The following is an 18,435-nucleotide window of genomic DNA, read 5'->3' as shown; positions in this document are numbered from 1 at the left end:
AAAAATGTCGGGGCAACCTTCCAAAGACATGTAAATAGGCTGTTTCGGCCCTTAATTGGCATGAAGGTAGAATGTTATGTAGACGACATGGTCGTCAAGACACAATTTTCACAAGAATTAATACAAGACTTAGATTCTGTCTTCCAAATCCTGCGTCAATTTAGCATGAAGCTGAACCCTAACAAATGTGTCTTCGGTGTCACCTCGGGCAAATTCCTAGGGTACATTGTCAACCGGCACAGTATTGAGGCCAACCCGGACAAGATAAAAGCCATCCTAGATATGAGACCACCCCGAAAACTAAAAGAAGTTCAGAGGCTAAATGGCCGCATAGCCGCTGTAAGCCGCTTCATGTCCAAATCAGCAGACCGCTGCCTACCCTTCTTCAAAGCAATCAAAGGCAAAGGGTTCGAATGGACCCAAGACTGCCAACTTGCGTTTGACGAGCTAAAAAGTTACCTCGCTAGTGTGCCAACCTTAGCCCGGCCCGAGGAGGACAAAGTCTTAGAATTGTACCTCTCGGCAAGCGACAAGGTGGTCAGTTCGGTACCAATATAAGAAGCAGACCGGATCCAATGACTCATCTATTATGTTAGTAAAAGTTTGCAGGGAGCAGAGACAAGGTACCCGCAGATAGAAAAGCTAGCATACGCACTAGTGATAGCAGCTCAGAAACTTCGCCCATACTTCCAGGCTCACACCATCATCGTCCTGACTGACAAACCTCTGAGGCAAGTTTTACTCAAACCCGAGGTTTCCGGTCGACTGACGAAATGAACCATCGAACTCAGCGAGTATGACCTCCAGTACAAGCCAAGAACTGCTATTAAGGCCCAAGCCTTGGCAGATTTTATCGTCGAGTGCACGTTTAGCCTCGAAGCCCCTGAGCTAGTCGAGCCCGAGATCCCTAGTTCGGGCGAGCTCGGAGCTCCCAAGCCAATAGAGTCTGAACCCCGTGAAGTACAAGCCAGTGTAGCATCTCTCCTGGTTAGGCCAAACGCGAACTAGGATGAGGAGCCCTAGATCCTTCACGTAGATGGCTCCTCAAACCAGCAGGGCAGCGGGGCTGGAATAGTGCTACGCGGCCCGAGCGGAACAAAATTGGAATATGCACTACGCTTTGAGTTCATGGCATCCAACAATGAGGCGGAGTATGAGGCACTGATAGCCGGGCTGAACCTAGCACACAAGGTCGGAGCAAAGCACGTAGTTATCTGCAGTGATTCCCAGCTCGTGGTTAACCAAGTTACAGGCGAGTACGAAGCACACGAGCTCACTATGATTGCATACTTGGAAAAAGTAAAGGAGGCTCTGCTCAACTTCCAGTCACACTTCATCAGGCAAATCCCGAGGTCAGAGAACACTGAGGCCGACGCCCTGTCCCGGCTAGCCAGCACGAGTCACAACGCCATGAGAACTGTGTACATAGAGGACTTACCTTGGCCCAGCATTCTCGATGGGGCAGAAGAGGTCGCTCCCATCCTTGAAGCAAAGCCGAGCTGGATCGACCCACTCGCGAGCTTCCTGCTAGATGGAACCCTCCCTGCGGACCGCAATGCAGCCAAGAGGGTGCAGCGCCAAGCAGCCAAATACGTCATAATAGACGAACAGTTGTAACGGCTTGTGACCTGCCGAAGCCGAGCTCGCACTCCGCGACACTCATGAAGGCTTGTGCGGTGGACACCTGAGGGGCAGAGCCCTCGCTCAAAACGCACTTCGACAAGGATACTACTGGCAAACGATGAAGGCAGAGGCCGTCAAGCTCGTCAGAAAATGCGACAAGTGTCAGAAGCATGCCAATATCCACCATCAGCCTGCTGCCGACCTCAAGTACCTCACCAGTTCATGGCCTTTTGCACAATGGGGCATCAACCTTCTGGGGCCATTCCCGCCAGCAACAGGTGGGAGAAAGTTCCTAGTGGTGGCAGTAGATTACTTCACCAAGTGGATAGAAGTTGAACCCCTGGCAACAGTTACAGCCCGAAACATACAGAACTTCTTTTGGAAGAACATAGTATGTCGCTTCGGGCTACCTCGGGTACTGATCTCCGACAACGGCAAACAGTTCGAGGATATCAAGTTCCAAGAATGGTGCCAAAGTATGGGAATTCGTCAGAACTTCACATCGGTCGTACACCCGCAGGCAAACGGAGAGACCGAGCTAAAGGGTTGTGGGCGGACGAGCTACCAAGTGTCTTGTGGGCTCACCGAACCACGAAAAAACCGCTACGGGAGAGACCCCCTTTAACCTCACCTACGGCACCGAAGCGGTAATTCCAGCGGAAATCGAAGTACCTACACTGCGACTAGAAGCATACGACGAGCAGACAAACGGAGACAAGTTACGCACCAACCTTGACCTACTGGATGAGGTAAGAGACCTCGCGCACATCCGAAGATCATGGTACCTGAACCCGGCGTGGGAAAACTCGGACCAAATTGGGAAGGACCCTACAGAGTAAAGAAAGCACTCGGGGGGGGGCATACGAGCTCGAAACCTTAGAGGGTAAGCAAGTATCCCGAGCATGGAACATCGTCAACCTAAGGCGATACTACCTATAGGCCGCCAAGCAAAGTGGATAAAATCACCACCAAAACAGGCCGCGCAAGTGCAGTAGCCCGGACAGAAAACAGATCGGACGTATGATTAGTTCGGAAAAATATGCTCAGTTCGGGAGAAAGAACAACCAACAGTTAACCAAAAGTCATTCCATTTCAAAAGAAAGGTAGTACATTTAAAAAAAAAAATTTACAAGCCCGGAGCTATTTCTTCATTATCAGAAGGCACTTCAACAATACCCGAAGGCCCCGCCTCGCCCTTGGAGTCTGGCTCACCGTCAACAGCATTGGCCATCTCCTGAGTTATGCACAAAGTGGATATGGCGCTAATATCGATCTCGGGGTACGTATTCCGGATCATCCACCGGCTTAGTTTAAAACCCCTCCTGTATGAATCCACCATCAGATCATCAAAGCCCGGCGTAGCAATGTACTCATCGACAACTTTCTTCTTGGCATCTTCGATACCTTGAGAAAATATCTGCGTCCTCTCCCGGATGTCCTCTTGAAGGTACTCGACCTGATGTTGCAGATCCAGCCTCAAGTCCGCCATGTGTTTCACCACCACTCCCATGGCCTCGGCATCTCTCTGAGACCTCGCCTGCCTGATCCGGGAAACACGAGCAGCCTCCTTAGCAGCACGACGAGCCTCTTCGACAGCTCACGCCTGCCTCGAGCTCCTCTCCACCTAAGCCACCAAGGCATGAATAGAAGAATTCACCTACCAAAAGGAACCGAGTGATCAAAAGAACCAACAAAACGAAAGCCAAAAAGCTCTAAAAAAGGGAGAACACTTACCACCATGGCATGGGTAACGACACGACAGGCCACTTTATGCAAAGGGAGATCAGTCCACGTCATGACCTCCTCGGGGAAATAGCCTCCTTACTCTTTTGAAGAGCATGGGTCGGCGACAGCACACTCCTGAAATCCCCCGGGGCCCCCGAGCCCGAAGGCCCAGCTCGCGTATGAGCAGACCCGGAGTATGTAGGAGCCCCTGTGTAAGTAGTCTCAGCATAAGGGCCCCCTGTCGACTCCTGCATTGGAGGAACCATCTCGGACTCCCTGGGTAGATCTTCTGGCGGATAGTCCGGCACCTCGGGCTCCGTATCCCAGGGCATCTCGGTGCGAGTTCGCTTGGCAACCCGCTTTCTCCTCTTCATGCCTTGAAACAAGTGCCCACCCCGGGTCCCTCGAGAATCCATCACACCTGCGAAAAGAAGTTTGCAATCAGTAAAATGCAAGAAAAACAACAAGACAGAATCTCTAAGTAAAGAACCTACCCAAGCTCAGGCCGGCTGCAATGAGCTTGGCCTCCGTCAGATACTGTTGACACTTCAGCCCAAGCTGCGCCCATTGCCGGAGGCCCTTTGCCGTCTCTTTGTCAAGCATGACCCCGGAGTCAGGAGCGGCCATCCCCCACCCGGTCTGAAATGGCCACCCCAGTACACTTCGCACCCCGAAATAGTCCCGCTTCCATGCTGGGACCTTGTTGGGGAGTTCATGTAAAAGCTTAAAGCCCGGGCGAGGAGACAAGTAGTATGCCCGCCTACGCCCGGGGAGGGGACCCGCTTGCTTCTTAAGCTTCAAGATTGAAGAAAAAATCTCCAAGTCCATAGGAAAGCTCTCTTCGCAAAATAAGGAGATTGTCCCCACCAAATTTCGAATGGAGTTCGGGTGAAACTGGCCGACCGTCACGTCGAAGTGGTTCAAGACTTCGACAAGGAGGGGATGAAAAGGCAATCGCAGCCCCGCGGCGAACTGCTCCCGGAATATCACGATCTCATCAGGACCGTGTTCCCAAGGAAAGCTACCCAAAGGTATGAAATAGGCGTACTCCCCAGGCAAGTTATAGTAGGTAATGAGGGATTGAAGCCCCTCGGGTGTCATGGTCGAAGGACCAAACTTGTCTAACATCTGACCCCGACGAGAGGTGGACGCCAAACTGCCCGAAGCACCTCGGCCTACGAGTTCGAACTCTTCCTCGAGCTCTACCTCCGGCTCGCTAGGGCTGTCAGGGGATGCAACTCGGTTCGTAGAACCTACATCAGACCCGCTAGAAGGACTATCTGAGCTATCCAAGCTAGACATCGGGGAGTGAGATGGGATCCAGGAAAGTATTCACCCAGAAAGAGGCTGTAGACCACAGGAGCTCGGACGAGCAGAGGACCTTGAACGCGAGCTGAAAAAACCTGGACGCGAACTGGATGCGAGCTGAAACTCGGACGTGACCTCAAGAGAAACACAGAAGTGACAGCGACTGGGGTCCCCCCCCCCCCCGCTATTTATACTCACAGTGATCGAAAAGCAACACCTTAGATGAAATCCAATCCGACGGCCCACAGCAGCACCGACCGCGCGTCCCTTGAGACCGATACGTGATTGGCGCACGTCTTTCTGAAACTGACAGGGCACCGGCGCACGTCTTTTCAAAACTGACGGAACGCCAGCGCACTTCTCCTCAATAAAAGCGGCAGTGGCATGTTTTTTCAAATTTGAAAAGACGCCTGCTATCGCGCCTCCCAAGTGGCGCGCTTTTTTGAAAATTTGAAATAAAGCGCATGCCATCACATCTATCGGCACCTAGGCAGGCCGGCACGCTTCCCGCCTTTTGTACGCTCGATGAAACCCAAGGAACCCTGACAACGCACCTCACGCCATCATAACCAAGATCCAAAGGTCAGGGCAAATCTACCTGACACCTCGCGAACTACCTGCGCCAGGGCAAGACCCTTAGCGCGAGGAGTGGGGGGCAATTGTGAAGGAAGATTTGGCCCGACCTCACAATCATGCCACATGGCAAAAAATAAGTAGCTCGGCACTTAAAGCAACGTACCGAGGGTGCAAACACCAAAGGGAAGAAACCAGCAGTCCGAACTCCCCTCAAGGAGACCGAACTCCCTTCGAGGAGCCTGAACACCCTACGAGGAGCCCGACCTCCCTACTAAGAGCTCGAACTCCCTACGAGGAGACCGAACTCTCCCTTTAACCCCAAGCCACACAAAGCAGTGACCTGAACTGGCCCGCCTCATGGCAGTTTGGGACACTCCCCTATCCGAACTCAAGACTTCGCCTCGCACACCGCTCCAGCACTTCGCCTCCAGAACACCGTACCTGACACAAAAGGAGTTCGTATCCAGGGGCGGCGCACCTGACTGACTTGGGATCTGACGCTTGATAGCCGCACTTCAACGGCCACCTGCCACCGTCACCTGCTACCGCCATCTCCAGTTACAGAGACGGCTCCGACAAAAAAAGTAGTGGCGGTTCTGCCCCAGCAGAGGTGATGACACCCGAACTAGCAGAAGCACAGAAGTAATCATACCCGACCTGGCAGAAGCCTAGGAGTGAGTGCGCGAGGTGGTTATAAAAGGCTCTCTACCCCCCAAGAACATGGTATGCAAACTTCGTGCTATCTGGTTTTATCTCGCCTTTGAAGGATTCTAACTTGAAATTCGGAGCCTTTACACCGGGTTCCCCCCGGAGCTTCCTCATCTTCTCCGTTTCAGGTTCCCTACTGCTCAGTTCAGAGGCAAGGTCGTTGACAGCTAAGACCGGCCGGATTGCGCACCATCACAAGTCGTTGAAAAGTAGCCCCAGCGTTTTTCAGCCCGAAGGGCATGACCTTGTAGTAGTACAGGTCGAACTCGGTTATGAATGTGGTTTTCTCCTCATCAGCTGGGTCCATTTTTATTTGGTTATAGCCCGAATAAGCGTCCAAGAAGCTCAGCAACTCGTGCCCCGAGGTCACATCAACTAGACAGTCGATCCTGGGAAGTGGGAAGCAATCCTTTGGGCATGCTCGGTTCAAGTCGGTGTAGTCGACGCACATGCGCCACTTACTGTTAGCCTTTTTCACCAGAACGGGGTTGGCCACCCAGCTCGGGTAATGGACTTCCCTGATAAAATCGGTTGTAAGGAGTTTCCCGACCTCCTCGTCGACTGCCCTCCATCGCTCCGGGGCTAGGTTGCGTTTCTTCTATCTAACTGGCCTAACTACAAGATCAGTATTAAGTCTGTGAGTGATAATGTTGGGGTCTATGCCGGGCATTTCTGCCGCTGACCATGCAAAAATGTCTAAATTTTCGAGAAATAAGCTTACCAGTTGAGACCGCAGGGGCTCCTCAATAGAAGCGTCGATCTGAAGTACCCAAGCTGGATCATCTGTCGAAGTCGGGATGTGGATGGTCTCCTCAGTGGGTGTAGCTCGCTCTGCGAACTGCTCTGCAGGTCGTCCTAGTTCGAGGTCGTCAGCTACCTTGGCCTTTCCTTTGAGAGCGGCTACGTAACGTTTGCGGGACTCGAGTTGATCGCCTCGTGCCACTCCGACTCCAAAGTCTGTAGGGAACTTCATCGCTAGGTGGTAGGTGGAGACTACCGCTCGTAGGACGTGGGTGATGGACCGACCTACTATCGCGTTGTATGGAGAGGGGGTCGCGACCACCAGGAACTCGTGATTGAGCCTTACCACACTGGGCCAGGTACCAACCTCCACCGGCATGGTGACTTTCCCCAAAGGCCTGACCTCCTCACCGCTGAATCCCACCAGTGGAGTGCTTGCGGGCTTCAGGTCGCTTTCTACGAGCTGAACCTGATCGAAGGCTGCCTTGAAGAGGATATCCGCCGAACTACCCGAGTCTACTAGGACGTGCTTGAGTTCGAAGTCATTGACCCTAATCTTGATGACGAGCACGTCATCGTGGGGGTAGTGGACCCCTCGCGCATCATCTTCAGTGAAGAAGATCGGTTCCTCCACCTTTGGCCGCTTTGGGGGGTTTAGTTCTTCTCTGGCAGCTTTGCGGGCTGATGACCGAGCTACTGCCAAAGTGCAGACCACGACAATCGATCCTCCGACGATTACGTGGATGGATCCCCAGACTGGCCTCTCGTCTGGAGGCTACCTCTGCGACTGCTCTGCCTGTCTACAGGACTCGGGGGCTTCTTTATTCTGCTCCCCGTGGTGACCTGCCTTATTATTATTATTGCTATGCTGTACAAAATTCCTCAAATATCCGCGACGGATGAGTTCTTCTATCTCATCGCGGAGATTCTTACAACTTTTAGTAGTATAACCGTGATCTCTATGGAAACTACAATACAAGCTTTTGTTCCTAACATTAGGATCAGCCTTGAGCCAAGGTAGCCACTTTACATACGGGGCATCCTTGATCGCCATGAAGATCTCGGCCCATTTTGTGTTGAGGGGCGTAAACACCCTTTCTGCTGCCGGAGCTTGGAAAGGCTGGACTGGCTTTGCCCCCCGAGCTTGGTCCTTCTTCTTCTTGTAGTCACTTGGAGCTGGGGGTTCCGGTTCCCTTTTTCTTTTCTCGAGGGCGTGCTCGCCCTTCTAGTTAATCTCCTCCTCTGTCCCTATAAACCGATCTGCGAGCTCGAGGAACTCGGTTACAGTCTAGGGTTGGTTGACGACCATGTGCCATTTAAATTCTTTGTGGGTGATGCCCCATTTGGCCGCGGTGAGCCAAACTGCAGGGTCCAGGTCGGGTATCTGCAGGCAAGCGTCATTAAACCGCTTGATGTAGTTTTGGATGGACTCCCCCTCCCTCTGGACTATGCTGAGGAAGCTTTCTTGCATCCTTAGGCATCTCTTACTGGTGACGAAGTGGGAGGTGAAGACCTGCACGAACTAGTGACGAAGTGGGAGGTGAAGACCTGCACGAGAGGTTTCGGTACCAGGTGCGGGCTACTCCTTTGAATGTAGGGGAGAAGGCCACGCACATGCAAGATTCACTCGCCCTGGCCAGATGCATCTAGAACTGGAAGGCGTCGACGTGGTCGTTGGGTCGAAGGACCCGTCGTACTTGTCCAACGGTGGGAGCTTGAAGTCCCTGGGTATGGGGACTGCGAGGAGCTCCGGAGACAGAGGAGAGGGGACTGAGAGAAGTGGCGTAGCTCTTACCTCTCCCGAACTTATTTCTATTTTTCCCTTGAGCTTGGGCAGGTTGTGGGTGGTGGCAGCTCGGCGAGCCCGGCGGTGTCTCCGCTGCTTCTTGGTCGGCTCAGCGTTGGTGCTATTGACCTCAGTATTGCTGAGCTCGATGGGCCTAGGGGGAGGCAGGGATGGTTGTCGGTAGCTGTGGATAGAAGGACCTTGTTCCAGGTCGTCGGCTATTACTTCAAACCTGTTCTCCGCAAGCAGAGGCTCGAACTACGTGTGGCAGAGGTAGGGAGTCTTCCCTTCCTTCCATGAGATGATGCCGAAATCTCTTCATGGCGGGAAGGGAGTTCACTACAGCAATGAGCTTGGTTGGCTGTGCAGCCGGATGCCGACGGGAATTATTGTTGGTACTGATACTGGGATATTTGGTGCAACACTTGCTGCTGGTGGAACTGAAATTGTTGAAATTGCTGCATCTGGGCCTACATGGCCCGCATGCACTGCATCAAGTCTTCAAGTTGACCTTGGCCGGCCACCGGAGGGGGGGATGGTAGGTTTGGCGAAGGTCGTCCCGACTACAGGGGGCAGCGGAACAGTCACGGGTGCCACCGTTGTAGGCATGTTCAGGCTAGGAACTCCGTCCGCAGAGAGGGGGACGGTGAACTGCCCGATGTAGATGGTGGGCAGTTGGAGTTGCTCCTCTAGGGTGTTGTTCCGGCGTCCGGAGTTGCTGGAAGAAGCCATGGGTGTCGGTGTTGATGAGTTAAAGAGAGGGAAGTTTCACGAAAGTTAGAGGGAGGCTTTTTGAAGCGCTTCCCACAGACGGCGCCAAATGATGCTGCACAATCAGGGCACTCCTAACTGGCTGTGAAGGGTTCCCGGGGAGTTCTCCCGGTGGGAACACTCCGATGGCTAAGTTAGAACTGGAGAGATCTCAAAGAAAGAACAGAGAGTAAGAGTGTTGAAAGTGCTTAACCTTCAATACCCTTGCTTCGTGAGGATTGGGGTTCTTTTATGTCGGAGCTCAGTCACACCTGGCATAACCGCCACTGCCCTAGTCGTTACTGCCAGGGCAGGTGTGGCAGGTGCAGGTTGCGGCTACAGACTGCTATTGCCAGGTATGGACTCGACAGACACGTCATGCTTTTCAGAGACGACAAACAGAACGCTGCCTGGCAAGGGATCAGAGCCCTGCCATCAGATCCGAAAGATACGGATGTCAGGCAGGTTTCCTTGCAGCCTGCCGAGCTATTGTACGCCGGACCACCTGGGGCAGGTTTGTCTCGGCACCGAGGTGCCGAGGTGCCTGCATTGGAGGTGGTGCTGCCCTGAGGTGCTTCTCCCTCGGGACACAGCCAAAAACCGGGGTACTCCCTTCTTAGGAAGGGAGAGCTCGGAGCTCCTTTAGGAGGAGCTCGGGTCTCAAGGGGAGCTCGGGCCCTGGGAGGAGCTCGGGATCTCCCACACTTGGTGGGAGTCAAGGTTGGCCAGGTGTTAGTCCCCAGCAAATCGCTTAACCTGCCGAGTGGCCAATATTGGACTTGGCGTGTCTCTCCCGTCGAATCATGGTTGTGCTGCCAGGCTGAGTTATTAGTTGAGCCAGGTCACGCACACGTATCCCTGTGCTACGAGGTCGGGCTAAATCACTCTCCATCAGTAATCATTGAAACCGAACAGGGCAACGGAAGAGTGACCATTTGAATCATTTAAGCAAGGTTTCTTGACCCTCCGTATTCTAAGGTGCTTAGTATAGTGTTTACGTTGGTTTCCGTAGATTGCTTCAGAACTGAATCTGATTTCTGCAATTCTTACTTGACCCTCCGTATTCTCTATGTTTATATTGCTCTTAGATCTGAGTAATTTGTCAATTGTTGTAAAGTAAATCCAGTTCATGCTGAGTTTGTAAGCTGAGTAATTTGCATAGTTCTTTGGCTTTCTTTTGAATGATATTTTCAAACATGAGATTTAATCTTGCTTAATGTATCTTTATCTTGCATTTCGTTATATGGAGATATAAATTTAATTCTGGGTTTTTGTATTTGTTATTTGATCTTGCTTAATATATCTTCATATTAATTTTTTTCTTCTTTTCGTGGTAATTGATTAGAAGCTTATTTGATTAATATTGATGGTTAGCTTAAACTTATTCACTAAAAGACAAAACAATAAGTAATTCAGTTTAACCACTTCAGCTGTTGTTAAATCAAATGGCCCTTAATGTATTGACTTAGTATAAATTGGTTTAAAATATAGAGAAGCTTATGCTATCTTAAATTTTTTGTTTGTTGGCTAATACTTTTATAAAAATTCAGCATTGTTCTTATTTTTTGATGATTAGCTGGTTTGTGTTTTTTTAAAAGAAAAACGTACAATTAATATATGCAGGTTAAGTACTTAAGTTTATATCCGTTTATCTTTTGTACACCAGCCTTTGCTGCTCTCCTTTCAACCAACCTTTGTTTGTGAATCCACTTCTACAAGCAAATTCTTGAACTCTAAGTCCTTGCAATAACCTAGAGTCCATCAAGCACAGCTTGGCCTTAGTATCCTTATAATCTTTTTGTTTTCTTTTACCTATGATACCCATTTCCAGTACTAGATCAACTATTGTGATCTAGGAAAAAATTGGACTCCAAGAGCACTGAACTGAGTTGCCCATGACCCAATCATACAATTGGCTGGCTATTCTGATTAATTTTTCTAGACTTGAAATTGTTTTCAAAAAATTCTATTATTCTTCCTATTTTACATTCTGAAAATTGTTTAATTTTGTTTTAATGTGCTAGGTTGATATAATACCTAAACAGTCTCAAAGTCGATAGGTGGATGATGTTGCTCAAAAAGAGAATGGGAATGAAATAAGGAACTCGATGAATATAAAGAAAAGGTTGCACCCTTAGAGCAAACAGTGGAAACTTTGGTTTCAATGAATACATCTATTAATCCTACCAACCAAAATGCAGTTGCACGTTCTCCTCGAGAACATTATTCCTCAACGACAAGTCACTTAGCTGCAACCCTTGAGGTAAGTAAATGAAACATATACAAACTAGTTTATGACTATGTTTTTGAAATTTAACATTGTTGTTTTAAACTTGATATTATTATACAGCTTTTGCTCCATCAATTTTGAGCACCCCACTTCAAAACAATAGACCCATGAATCCCATAGAGGTATAAATAAGGCATGTCTTATATGCAATTTAATATACATGGCCTTAATTTTTAATTTTTTAATTTTTTTTTTCTCAGGTTGAATATGTAAGCAAGACACAACAATAGGCAGATGGGAGCATGATTTGAAGAAGTCATAGCTTTTACATTTTTTTGGTTTGATATGTAACAAAACAATCAGTTATTATACATTTATTATGATGGATGGATAGAAACTTTAAAATTTGGATATATATATATATATATGGATATATTATATTTTATTATTGAATTACTTGTAGTTTAAAGTTACAAATACAAAAATATGATATTTTGCATCAACAGGTAGTACAGGTTTGACAACTTACAAAGTTATTATTATTTAAATTAATTTGTACAAATTAATACAGTGGCGGTTATAATCGCCACTATACATCACCTATATCTGTCGTTATAAATATATTAATTTTTATAGTAGCAGATATAACCACCATTATACATAAAATATACGAAACAAAATGGTTTATAACAGTGGTTATATCTGCCGCTATATATACAATATACGCCACAAATTAATTTATAGCGGCAAATATAACCACTATAGATATGCCACTAATTAATTTATAGCGATGAATACAATTGTTGCTATATGTAATATATATGCCACAGATTTGGTTATAGCGGCGGTTATATCCGCCGTTATATGTTTTATACTGATGAAATATTACTTTTGGTGCTGGTTATAAACACCATTATATCATATACATATGTCATGATTTTGATATATAGTGGTGGATTATTTGCCGCTATTGATTAATCTGACAATGAATGTTATATTTTTAGAGACACATATTTTCGCCGTTAATTGTTGCATTTGCACCACTAAATTATAGGGATTTAGCGATGGATGTTCTATGCGCCACAATTTACTTTACCGACGCGACTTGTAGCAACGGAAGTGTAACCGCCACTAATATCCCGTTACACTCCTATAGCGGTGTATATCAGATGTTGTAGCGACGAATAGATCCGCCGTTGTAGGTCAGTTTTCTTGTAGTGTGGGAATTTTAGTTGAATAAAAATTTCACTCTCTTTTGCACTTTTAATAATACTAGTAAGTGAGCACGTGCTTTGCACGTGGTCATTCTAGATGATGATAATGATAAAAATTTTTTATCCAAAATTTTCTATGAACTTTATGTATATTTTATTTTTTATTATTATTAATCGGATATGGATTAAAAATCTACATCTGATTACAAAGCACCTCATCCAAACATGTGATAATTGGACCGAGTTGTGAAGTTTCAAGTATCATTGATAGGCCTACTTGTTTGGCTAGATTCTTCTTTTTGTTATATTTAGTCTTTTGGTATATCTTTTTATTTTTTGTTCATTTATCAAAAAATGTAAGATTTAAATAGAGGGAATTGAATGGGATGAAAAGTAGTAGTTTAATTTACACTTTAAACGTTATAGTTAAGTATAGACTAAATTCAAAAATAAGTATTTTAGTCAGAAGAAAGTTCCACAAATCTTATTCATATTTTTAATGTAGTGTAAATATATAATTATAGATGTGTTCAATTTTTCTATAACTATTTTGTATTTTTGTGTGTAAAAATAATTCTAATATGTCACACTTATTTTTTTGTTTAATATAATAAATATATGATATTATACATGTGACTAAATGTTTTTTTTTTGCAAAATTTGTGTATTTTTTCATTTTTATATTTTTATATATTATTAAATTTATTATTTATTCATGACATTAAAGGTTAACATGTTTGACCCAAAATTTGAACTATTGGTCTTTTCCAAATTGTAAAATAATTTCATTTTTGGTCAGTTCTAAATTATGTATTTCATTTTCATTACTAATAAAAATAATTGTTGTTTATTGCACTTATTTTTTTAATTTGAGTAATAAAAATATCATAAATGTGTCTAATTTTTTTACATTTTTTGTAAGTTTCTATATTTATTTCTATTTTAAAAACTTTATTACCTAACTGTGACTTCGTAGGTTGATCAATTTGGTTCGAATGGTTGAATTGTTTAGTCACCACTTAGATTAAAATTGGTTTTGTTTTTGAGTCAATTTTAAAATATATGGGTTTATATTGTTAAAAATATTGACACAAATCTAATTTAGAGGGTGTTTGGTTCTGTTTACGTTTATTGAGTAAACATTTTATACTTGTGTGGTTGCAAAACCGAGAAAAGCAATTAATGAGGGTGTTTATGACACAGATGCCATTAGGCACCACATCAGCAAAGTGCCAATAAACGCCTAACCATTTTAGGAAGCTCCAAAATGAAGCTTCTTGAAACGGGAGAGACGCACAGAAATTGTTGTTTGCTTTTAATGAGGCATTTGCTAACGGGGTGCCTGTGTGGCAGTGTTTACTCAATAAACGTAAACGAAACCAAACACATACTTAATAAGAGAAAAAACATCAAAAAAATTTAATAAGATAAAATGGGAGTTAATAATTCAAGTATAAGACTTAATGAGAAGGGATTAAATGATATGGAAAGTAATAATTGAAGTTACATTTTCAACCTTACCATTAGAGATGGACTAAATACATAATTATGGGCATTTTAGTAGCCATAAAAAATGACATTAAAGATGTAATAAAATGACTTTCATACCCTTTCTCAAACAAAGAAGTAGAGGATAATTTTAGTCCAAACAAAATTTCACAGTGCATTCACATATATATATATATGCATGTATATGTGTGTATGTATGTATGTATGTATGTATGTATGTATGTATGTATGTATGTATGTATGTTGCATGTATAGTATATAGCATATAAGTATAGATATAAATTTTACAAGTGGCAGATTTTGATTCTGTGCGGTGGGTACTCAGAGGATAGGCAGCCTAAGTAATCTCTTTAGTGGAAAATTATTCAAAAAGCCCAAAGATATTGTCATTCAGCTAAAAAATAACTTTCCAATAACATCTTTTGGTAGCTTCATTGTTGAACATGGTTCAGTTGAAATTGCTCGATCAAAGTTTCAACCTTACCAAACACCCTTAATACAAAGGCCTATATTAAAATATCGATATAATACATCCTTTATAAAATTATAAACGATCTCACACTTCATGTAAAACCCTCTAAAGAAAGAATATCAACCATTTCAATACACATATGTATCCATAATTTAATCCTGTTTGTGTAAGAAAGAATTCAATCTATTGCACACCACTATTAAGGAGAATATGCTATTTAATTATTACATGGGGCAGTGGACCATGACCTACTTATATAATGTAGAAACTAATAGCAAGTTGCAATGGCAGTAGTAGAAAAGATCCCTGAAAGATAGCAAGTTGCAATGGCAAGTTGCAATCCAGTTTTGAAGGGAAGCACACAGACAAGCAGATTTTTATTTTATTTATTAAAATAAAAATCAAGCATCTGGTGGTCTCCCATCTCGACTATAGACATTCAATTTCTATCTGTGGATGGATGAGAAAAGGCCGAAATTGTTGAAAGATACAGAGGCTGCCTCTTTTTCATACTTAAACACGACATGAATCCAAGCATACAGAGTGGCAGAGAGCAAGTCAAAACCAATGAATTCCCGTCACTACCTCCATAAATTAATGACTGATCCCTTCCATGTATCTCAGATCCAAACTGGAATAGTCTCATTCCATCCACAGAGGAGAATTGAATATGGAACTTCGCAATAGTGCCTCGTCAAATTCTCTTTTCCACTTTCTCCTCCTCTTCCTCATTTCATCTTCTCTCCCATCTCTCACTCTCTCAGCCACCGTTCGCTGCAACCCACATGACAAATATGCTCTCCTAGCATTCAAGAAATCCCTGAACAATCCCAGCGACCTCGCTTCCTGGATTCCCAACACCGACTGCTGTAACTGGACCTACATTGAGTGCGACCCCAACACCAATCGCGTTACCCAGGTCTCCATCAATCGAGCTAGCATCTCCGGCGAAATACCAGCAGCCATCGGCGACCTCCCCTACCTCGATACCCTCGTCTTAAACAATATGAACCTCACCGGTTCAATCCCCTACTCCATTACCAAGCTTCAACACCTCAGACGTCTCACTATCAGCGAGACCACTCTATCGACCCGCATCCCTCAATTCCTCGGCCAAGTCAAAAGCCTACAGTATCTCATTCTCTCCGTCAACCAACTCTACGGTCCGATCCCGGCTTCCCTTGCAAACCTCAACAAATTGGTAAGTCTTCAACTGCAAGGAAACAAACTCTCGGGCAAGATTCCCAAGTCGCTAGGCAAGTTGAATCTCGACTCGATTATTCTGCTCAATAACAAGTTCGTTGGGGATGCATCCATGTTTCTTAGAGCCGACGCAGCAACAACGTGGATCAATTTGTCGAGGAACCGGCTCGATTTTGATCTGTCAAAAGTGGGGTTTCCATTGAACTTGACGTTCTTGGATTTGTCACATAACAGGATCCGAGGAAGCATTCCGAAGCAGATAACGGAGTTGGATTCGATACTGGTGATGGACTTCAGCAATAACCGGCTCTGCGGAAAGATTCCGTTCGGTGGAAAGATGCAGGATCAAGGTGAATACCCGTTTCTCCATAACCGGTGTTTGTGTGGCCCGCCTCTCCCCAACAGCTGTAAGTAGCCCGGCCAGCTTGACTGGGAGTTCGAATTTTCCGGTCCAGAAGTCATGACGCTGAAATTGAGATCCCAAAAGTGGCCAGTTAATCATTTTGATGTGATCTGTGCATTGGTTAGTCAGGGAAAGTTCGACTTTATATATCAGTTTGCAATATTCCATTCCCAATTTTCCCATCGAGTATTCCTGAGGCTTCCTATAATTGTTTAAAAGTATTTGAATTCGTCCAAATTGATTTTGGTTGGGACGGGGTCCAATTCAAAACCGGTTCGTTGACAGTTGACATCTTAAAACTGCAGTAAAAAAAATAAAATAAATGAAAAATTACTTATAAAGTGGGGACACAACTTTCAAGGATGACAACTAAGTAACTTGGTAGCTATAGTAGCGAGGGGCTCGTGTGAAAAGAAAAAGGGATTAGGGGAAAAATGGATAAATAAAATAGTAATATCCAATTCAATATAATGAAGAGAGATGCAAATGGAGTTATTATGGGAAGAAAAAAAATGTAAATGTTAATGAATAAAATACAACAATAAAATTGAATTACTCAAATTTAGATATGTTTGGTATGGCTTTTGTTTATTAAATAAATGTTTGTATTTGTTTTGTTTATAAAATGGAGAGAAAATGGTTGATAAATGTTTTTCTAGGATTTACTGACAACTAAACATCACTAGGCGCCACATCAGTGGAACAATAAATAAAAGTTTTTGCATTGGGGGAAGAGTTAAAAAGAATCTTCCCCAAACGGTTGGCTTGCATGTAAGTCAAGACAAAAATTTATCAACAAATATGTGTACGAAATAGTATGATGGAATAAATACTAATTTAATGATGACATGACACCGTTTATCAAATAAATGAAAGCCATACCAAGCACCCTGATAGTTTACAAAAAAAAAAAAAAAAATTCTACCAATAGTAGGCTCAAAAGCATCCCTTAACCTCGCTATCTACAGCTTCAATTCAAAGTTCTTGGCTATCAACCGCTGAACCAATTGCAATTTCTCGCATCTCAAACAATAACACTTGTACTCATCATAGTTTGAATCACCTACATGCACTTGAAAAATAGTTCTAATTGTATTAATAGCCTCTTTAGAAGCCACTTTAATAGATTCATCAACAATTTGCTAGCGTCCTCTACTGAAAGTGAAATTATCTCTGCCCGAAGTTGAGAACAATGATCGAGATAAAGTGCATAGTCTTTTGTTTGAAGCATTTGAAGTGAAATTATCCCTACCATTTCAACATCCTCTTCTCCCTCTTATTTTATCAAGCTGACAACACCTTCAAAAAGTCAAAAATACAAAGAGGAGTTGGGTCGAGAAGGATGATGACCTGTTCATGGGTCGAGTAGCCCAAGGGGCCAGCCAAGCCCGACTCGACTATTTTTCCGGCCAGGCTTGGGACTTGTCAAAAAAAGCTCAGCCCTGAGCCTAGCTTGGCCCAACTTTCTATAGTTTCTTCTAAACCCTAAATTCCTAGCCGACTAACCCTTTCCCATTTCCCTCTTTTCATCTTCCATCTTCTCAGTTCTCCTCACTCTCAGACTCTCAGGAACTAGCGACGAACTCAAGCACCATTCTCACTCTCAGAGGCGAACTCAGGCACCAGCACTAACAGTGAACTAGGTCGTTTCTCTCTCCAGCGGTGAGTCCTCTCTCTCTCTCGTTAAGTTTGCTCGCCTTTCCCATTTCCCTCTTGGCATCATTCTATCTTCTCAGTTCTCATTCTCACTCTCAGACTCTCAGGAACCGGCGAACTCAGGCACCATTCTCACTCTCAAAGGCGAACTCAAGCACTGGTAGACTCAGGCACTGGTGCCACCAATAAACTAGGCCATCTCCCTCTCCAATGATGAGTCCTCTCTCTCTCTCTCTCTCGTTAAGTTTTCCCACCGTTCCCATTTCCCTCTTTGCATCGTTCTATCTTCTTAGTTCTCATTCTCACTCTTAGACTCTTAGGAACTAACGAACTCAGGCACTGTTCTCACTCTCTTAGGCAAACTCAGGCACCGATGAACTCGGGCTTCGGGCTTTTTATGAGGGTTGGGCTCAAGCCCAAGTTGTAGGCCCATTGGTCAGGCCAGGTTCGGGCTCGGGCCTAAAAAAATTCTGTTAATGAAGCACATGCTCGAAGCATAGGAACTTCCAAAAGACAAGAATAGAAACCCTC

The 18,435-nt window shown here is 44.9% G+C and overlaps 1 protein-coding gene across 1 annotated transcript; it reads left to right on the top strand.

The window, feature by feature from the left end:
- Positions 1-14,956: 14,956 nt before the first annotated feature.
- Positions 14,957-16,422, top strand: LOC104603471 (polygalacturonase inhibitor-like). The gene has a single exon (XM_010267515.3). The coding sequence runs from the start codon at positions 15,313-15,315 to the stop codon at positions 16,258-16,260; it is 948 nt and encodes a 315-aa protein (XP_010265817.1). The 5' UTR covers positions 14,957-15,312; the 3' UTR covers positions 16,261-16,422.
- The last annotated feature ends 2,013 nt before the right edge of the window (positions 16,423-18,435 follow it).

Source organism: Nelumbo nucifera, chromosome 2, assembly GCF_055504915.1.
Source record: "Nelumbo nucifera cultivar China Antique chromosome 2, China Antique-T2T, whole genome shotgun sequence".
Classification (NCBI taxonomy): Eukaryota; Viridiplantae; Streptophyta; class Magnoliopsida; order Proteales; family Nelumbonaceae; genus Nelumbo; species Nelumbo nucifera.
Note: the sequence above shows the minus strand (reverse complement) of the source record. Positions and strands in the feature narration are given on the sequence as shown.

Bases quoted from the DNA above. Each gene is read 5' to 3' on its own strand.
- LOC104603471 (XM_010267515.3), top strand. From the start codon at position 15,313: ATGGAACTTCGCAATAGTGCCTCGTCAAATTCTCTTTTCCACTTTCTC.